This window comes from Nerophis ophidion, linkage group LG15 (genome assembly GCF_033978795.1).
Source record: "Nerophis ophidion isolate RoL-2023_Sa linkage group LG15, RoL_Noph_v1.0, whole genome shotgun sequence".
In the NCBI taxonomy this organism is placed as follows: Eukaryota; Metazoa; Chordata; class Actinopteri; order Syngnathiformes; family Syngnathidae; genus Nerophis; species Nerophis ophidion.
The window spans coordinates 53153228-53159750 of NC_084625.1; the positions used below are offsets into that span (position 1 = coordinate 53153228).

At 45.0% G+C, this 6523-nt stretch overlaps 1 protein-coding gene across 1 annotated transcript; it reads right to left on the bottom strand.

Moving 5' to 3' along the window:
- Positions 1-3344: 3344 nt before the first annotated feature.
- Positions 3345-5806, bottom strand: LOC133569775 (frizzled-8-like). The gene has a single exon (XM_061922369.1). It carries the CDS (start codon positions 5522-5524, stop codon positions 3782-3784), a length of 1743 nt encoding a protein of 580 aa, XP_061778353.1. The 5' UTR covers positions 5525-5806; the 3' UTR covers positions 3345-3781.
- Between the last annotated feature and the right edge of the window lie 717 nt (positions 5807-6523).

Below are 6523 nucleotides of genomic sequence, written 5' to 3' on the forward strand. Positions count from 1 at the left end.
TTTGCCATGGGAGGTCTTGTGATATTTTTGATATAATTCAGGAAATATTGCAGCATGGCCAAGCGAATTGCAATCTACACATTTCCATTTAATGTGATTTAAATCAAGGTCTGCTCCCTCCATGTTGCAAAGTTCCAACATGAATCTTTTATTCTTAATACTTAGTCCCAAACACTCATGTTATGCAAAATAAACAAAAAATAATGGCATGAATAAAATGAACAAATAGAAGTATTATTTTAGTGCACAGTAAAGCAAGTTGATAAAACAAAAAAAAGGTTTTAAATTAACTTTCCACATTTCCCACTTAAAATACATGAAATTTAAATAAAGTCTGGAGGGAAATTTACATTTATGTTCTCTCCAGGATTTAATTTAGAGCTTTATATTTCCACATTTATTATGTCGTATTTGCCCCGGCAAAGATGAGTCTGATTGAAACACTTTGCTTCAAAATAAACACAAATAATATCAAAAGTACAACTTTTACCAAGTTGTGGTAAAACATTTAAGAAACATTCTGACAGTAAAATCGCGTTTATGTCAAACTATTGAGTTCTTGTAAATATTCACTAATAGTTCAAAATAACAAATGTGATGGTAAAGAAATTTATATATATATATATATATATATATATATGGGCTTCACGGTGGCAGAGGGGTTAGTGCGTCTGCCTCACAATAAGAAGTTCCTGCAGTCCTGGGTTCAAATCCAGGCTCGGGATCTTCCTGTGTGGAGTTTGCATGTTCTCCCCGTGAATGCGTGGGTTCCCTCCGGGTACTCCGGCTTCCTCCCACTTCCAAAGACATGCACCTGGGGATAGGTTGATTGGCAACACTAAATTGGCCCTAGTGTGTGAATGTGAGTGTGAATGTTGTCTGTCTATCTGTGTTGGCCCTGCGATGAGGTGGCGACTTGTCCAGGGTGTACCCTGCCTTCCGCCCGATTGTAGCTGAGATAGGCGCCAGCGCCCGCCGCGACCCCGAAAGGGAATAAGCGGTAGAAAATGGATGGATGGATATATATATATGTATATATATATATATATATATATATTATATATATATATATACATATATATATATAATATGTTTTTTCCCCAATTGAATTACAAATGTGGTGAGCGACTTTGACACCTTTTGTGTAATAAATACGCTAAAATTAATAAATGTAAGTTATTTGCAAAAACATATTTCTAGCTTTTGTGTTATAGTTGACAAAACACATAGTTGTTTGTGTTATGTCTAATAAACCTCATTAATAATACATACATTTGGTCGTATAAATCCACTTGTGTAGGAAGGACACTGGTTAGGTGTTAATTACAATCTACTGTAAGACCAATTTACGAGGTAAACAGTAGGTGTCAAACTCATTTAAATTTGTGCTTATGTTTTTACTGACTGATTGATGGATAGCTAAAATGACAGATATTTAAGTATTTATTCTTGTCGGCATGATCAGATAATATTGAAGTGTACAAAAAGTACAATGGCGGGCCAGGTTTTTTGTTATAATTTTCTTGAGTTGTTTACACTTGATAGGTGCTAATTACAATCTAGTGTAAGACCAATTTAAGAGGTGGACAGTAGGTGTCAAACTCATTTTTATTGAGGGCCACATCACATTCAGACGGCTGCTACTAACAGTAAATGTTTAGTAAAATAAACATAATAGCCTCATTGTTTATTATTATGTTTTACTGACATATTTATGGATAATTAGTGTGACTGATATTTAAGTATTTATTTTTGTGGGCATGATCAGATAACATTGAAGTGTACAAAAGCACAATGACTGGCCAGGTTTTTGATGATTATTTTTGTTAAGTTGTTTACACTTGTTAGGTGCTAATTACAATCTACTGTAAGACCAATTTAAGAGGTAGACAGTAGGTGTCAAACTCATTTTTATTGAGGGCCACATCACATTCAGACAGCTGCTACTAACAGTAAATGTTTAGTAAAATAAACATATAATAGCCCCATTTTTGATTATTATGTTTATACTGACATATTTATGGATAATTAGTGTAGCAGATATTTAAGTATTTATTTTTGTCGGCATGATCAGATAATATTGAAGTGTACAAAAAGCACAATTGTTGGCCAGGTTTTGGATTATTATTTTTGTTAAGTTGTTTACACTTGTTAGGTGCTAATTACTATCTAGTGTAAGACCAATTTAAGAGGTAGACAGTTGGTGTCAAACTCATTTTTATTGAGGGCCACATCACATTCATGCGGCTGCTAGAAGCAGTAAATATTTAGGAAAATAAACATACAATAGCCTCATTTTTGATTATTATGTTAATACTGACATATTTATGGATAACTAATATGACAGATATTTAGTATTTATTTTTGTCGGCATGATCAGATAATATTGAAGTGTACAAAAAGTACAATGACGGGCCAGGTTTTTTGTGATTATTTTTGTTAAGTTGTTTACACTTGTTAGGTGCTAATTACAATCTACTGTAAAACCAATTTAAGAGGTAGACAGTAGGTGTCAAACTTAATTTTTATTGAGGGCCACATCACATTCAGACAGCTGCTACTAACAGTAAATATTTAGGAAAATAAACATATAATAGCCTAATTTTTGATTATTATGTTTATACTGACATATTTATGGATAATTAGTGTAGCAGATATTTAAGTATTTATTTTTGTGGGCATGATCACATAATATTGAAGTGTACAAAAGTACAATGGCGGGCCAGGTTTTTTGTGATTATTTTTGTTAAGTTGTGTACTGCTGCGTTTTGACCACCAGGTGGTACTGTTGGCTGCATTGTAGTAAAACTACAAAGTGGAGTTTTTTTTGTCCTCATTGTAAAGATTGAACACAATCTGGTGCAAGGAGGGCGTTTGAGGTGTTTCCTGTCGGAAAGTTCAGCGGCGTGTCGTCTTCTCCGAGCGCCAATTAGGACCACAAGGATACATTTGTGGCAACAACAACCCCGAAAAAAAAAAAAGGCCTCGATTAGAAGCTCCAAAGATGTGAGATCATGTGAACAGACCACCTGTGGCTCCTCCTTTGCAAGTTCACAATCACTCACGTCAGGGCCCCTGCACCCCTGACACGGCCCCGGCCCGATGGAGTGATGTTCCAATTCAGGGCCGGGGAAGAAAAAGGAGGTTTCCACCCAAAGACGCTCTCAATGGTGGCCGCCCATCAAAGACGGACATCAGACGGACACTCGGAGCACAACCACCTTTTATTCCGGAAAGATCAAAGTTAGCGGCGATGAAAAGAGAACACCCCCCCCCCCCACCACCCCAGCCCCCTTTTTTCTAACTGAACCCCGACTCCAGCCTCTAATGACCACCTCTGCTACTTCCACTTATCAAAGGTTTTATTGTCAAAATAGAAGTTTTTCAAGAAACATCTACACTTTGTACAAAATATACACTACTTATAAACTTCTCTTTTATACACAAATATACATAAGCTTTATATAAATACTTTGTTGGAATTACAAAACGAGGGACCCGTAAAAGAAGACGGAACAAGCAAACGGGGGCACTCTTAAGGCTTTGGGACGACTGTCTGGCACAGGATGGGTAGAAAAACTGAAAAAATGCCCCAAAAGTTGGAGATTGGAAGTTCTTTCCGATGCAAATTGCTTAAGACCGGGAGGGCGTGTTGGGTTATCTCCCGACGATTCGCAGTCCGAGGGCGTGTTGGGTTATCTCCCGACGATTCGCAGTCCGAGGGCGTGTTGGGTTATCTCCCGACGATTGGCAGTCCTAAGCTGCTTTGGTGGGCTTCCATTCAGACCTGCGACAATGGCATCTGCTTGGGGCAAGACACGGAGCTGGCCGTGCCGGAGCGCCACGTCAGTCCCGTGCTCACGTCGCTGTACATGGAGCCGCCCGTGGCCTTGCTGCCCCAGCAACACCGGGTGCAGAAAGTCCTCCAGGAGTCCAGAGTCTTGCCGGACCAGATCCACACCCCGGACGTGATGCCCACCAGAAGGCACATGAAGTACTTCAGCATGAAGACGGCGTAGTCCGGCCGGCTGCGGTCGCGCTCCTGGAGGCAGTCGGAGCAGTTGTGGGTGGTCTCCCACTTGTGCCGGTTGTGTTGCTCGTAGAAGAAGCAGGCCACGATGACGGTGGCCGGGACCGTGTAGAGCACGGTGAAAACGCCGATCCGGATCATGAGTCTTTCCAGTTTGTCCGTCTTGGTGCCGCCTTGCTTGATGACGTTCCGGATCCGGAAGAGGGACACGAATCCGGCCAGGAGGAACATGGTGCCGATGAAGAGGTAAATAACCAAAGGGGCCAGGACGAACCCACGTAGGTTGTCCAGGTTCTGGTTGCCCACGTAGCATATCCCGGCCACAGAGTCGCCGTCCACAGAACTCAGCGCCAGGACCGCTATGGACTTCATGCTGGGGATGAGCCAGGCCGCCAGGTGGAAGTACTGGGAGTAGCTGGCGATGGCTTCGTTGCCCCACTTCATCCCGGCGGCCAGGAACCAGGTCAAGGACAAAATGACCCACCAGATGGAGCTGGCCATGCCGAAGAAGTAGATGAGGAGGAAGACCACGGTGCACAGCGCCGGCCCCGTGGTCTCGTAGTGGATGTGCTCCACGTCGTACTCCCGGCTGCAGGCCACGTTCTCGTGGCCGGCGATGAGCCGCACGATGTAGCCCACCGACACGAACATGTAGCAGGCGGACAGGAAGATGATGGGCCGCTCCGGGTACTTGAAGCGCTCCATGTCGATGAGGAAGGTGGCCACGGTGGCGAAGGTGGACACGAAGCACAGGACGGACCACAGCCCGATCCAGAAGGCGGTGAAGGCCCTCTCGTCGGGGCTGAAGTAGGGGCTGTGGCACGGCATGGCGCAGTTGCTGATCTGACCCGTTTTCACCCGGTTGTACAGCGGGTGGCGTTCGGCGCTGACCGCCACCATGGGTTCCAGGCAGGTGCAGCCCGGCTCGCAGGGCGCGGCGGGGGGCTTGTACTTCCGGGGCACCCCGGGTCTCCCCGGCTTCACCTTGGGGGGGTTGTACCCCTTCCCGGGGTTATTAGTGGGCTTGGAGAGGACGGGCGAGGCGGTGGTGGACTCGCTCCTGTTGTAGTCCATGCACAGCGTGTCGGGGTTGCCTTGAACCGGAAGCAGGTCGCACTTCATCCGGTCCGGCCACGGGAAGCCGTACTGCCTCATGAGGGGCGCGCAGCCGGCCCGGGCGCGCTCGCACACGCTCCTGCAGGGCGGCAGCGGCTTCTTGTAGTCCTCCAGGCAGATGGGCGTGTACATGCTGCACAGGAAGAACTTGAGGTCCGGCGAGCACTGGATCTCCACCAGGGGCCAGAACTGGTGCACCTCCAGCCCGGCCTCGTCCTGCGTGTCGTGGTTGAACTGGTTGGGCATGTGGGTGTAGTTGTAGCCGATGCCTTTGCACAGCGGCACGGCTATTTCCTGGCACGTGATCTCCTTGGCGCCGGACCTGCGCAGAAGCGCGAGCGGCAGGAGCAGGTAAATCCCCAGCAGACCGGGCTCCATCTCCCGCGGCGCCCTGCGAGTCCTCCTCGCTCCCGGCCCGGCTAGACTCCGCGCGGCGAGCCCATGTCGCGTCCCCGCGGGGCGGCCACCTTCTTTACCGCCTTGTTTACCGCGATGGCTGCGCTGTCTTTTCCCGCGCGCTGCCGCGGAAACACGCACACGCACGCACTGGAAAAAACAAACAAAAACACGCGTCTCGCCTCTTTTTGTCGGCACGAACGTGACAGCGTCGCCGTGCTGGAAGCTCCTGATGGCGGCTTCTCTTCAAATCTGCTCGCAGGCGGACCAAGACGCGCGTTTATACGCAAGGGGCGCTCAGGCCACGCCCCCTCGGCTCTTCCACCAATCACCGCGCGGCAGAGGCGGGTCCTCGTCGTGTTTATGTTTTGTAAACAGAGCTAAAATAACATTATTACCGCCTGTTAGCAGCTTTTCATCATTTTTTTCTGAAATGTTACTTGTACAACGGCATCAAAACGACTCATATTTGACACACGCAGCTAAATGAATACTTTTTTTTTTCAAAATAAAGCACTTTGAAAGACGCAACTCCAACAAGTCAGCTCTCCACCACTAAAAAAAACTAACACGTTATTAGTAATTAACATGGCAATGATATAATAACACAATATTGATATTATTCATTTAAAACATCTTACAACATTTTTTTCCATAAATTAAGCATTTCAGGCATGTAAATATCAATACTACAGTAGTATTGGCCACAAATGACACCACACTAACACATTATTAATAATAAGAGTTGCATTATAACACAATATTGATTTTGGTATGATTATGGTTGCCCTTTGCCACAATATTTGAGGCATATTCTATAACATTTTTTCCATAAATTAAGCATTCAAAAATGTAAATATCAATACTACAGTAGTATTGGACACGATATGAGACAGAGAAATGTCTTTAGAAGGTAATCAACTGTTTTTTGTTTTTTTGTAATCCTCTAGACATGAACATTTTTGATTTATGATCAAGGAT

Coding starts and splice junctions, on each gene's coding strand:
- LOC133569775 (XM_061922369.1), bottom strand. CDS start 5,524: ATGGAGCCCGGTCTGCTGGGGATTTACCTGCTCCTGCCGCTCGCGCTT.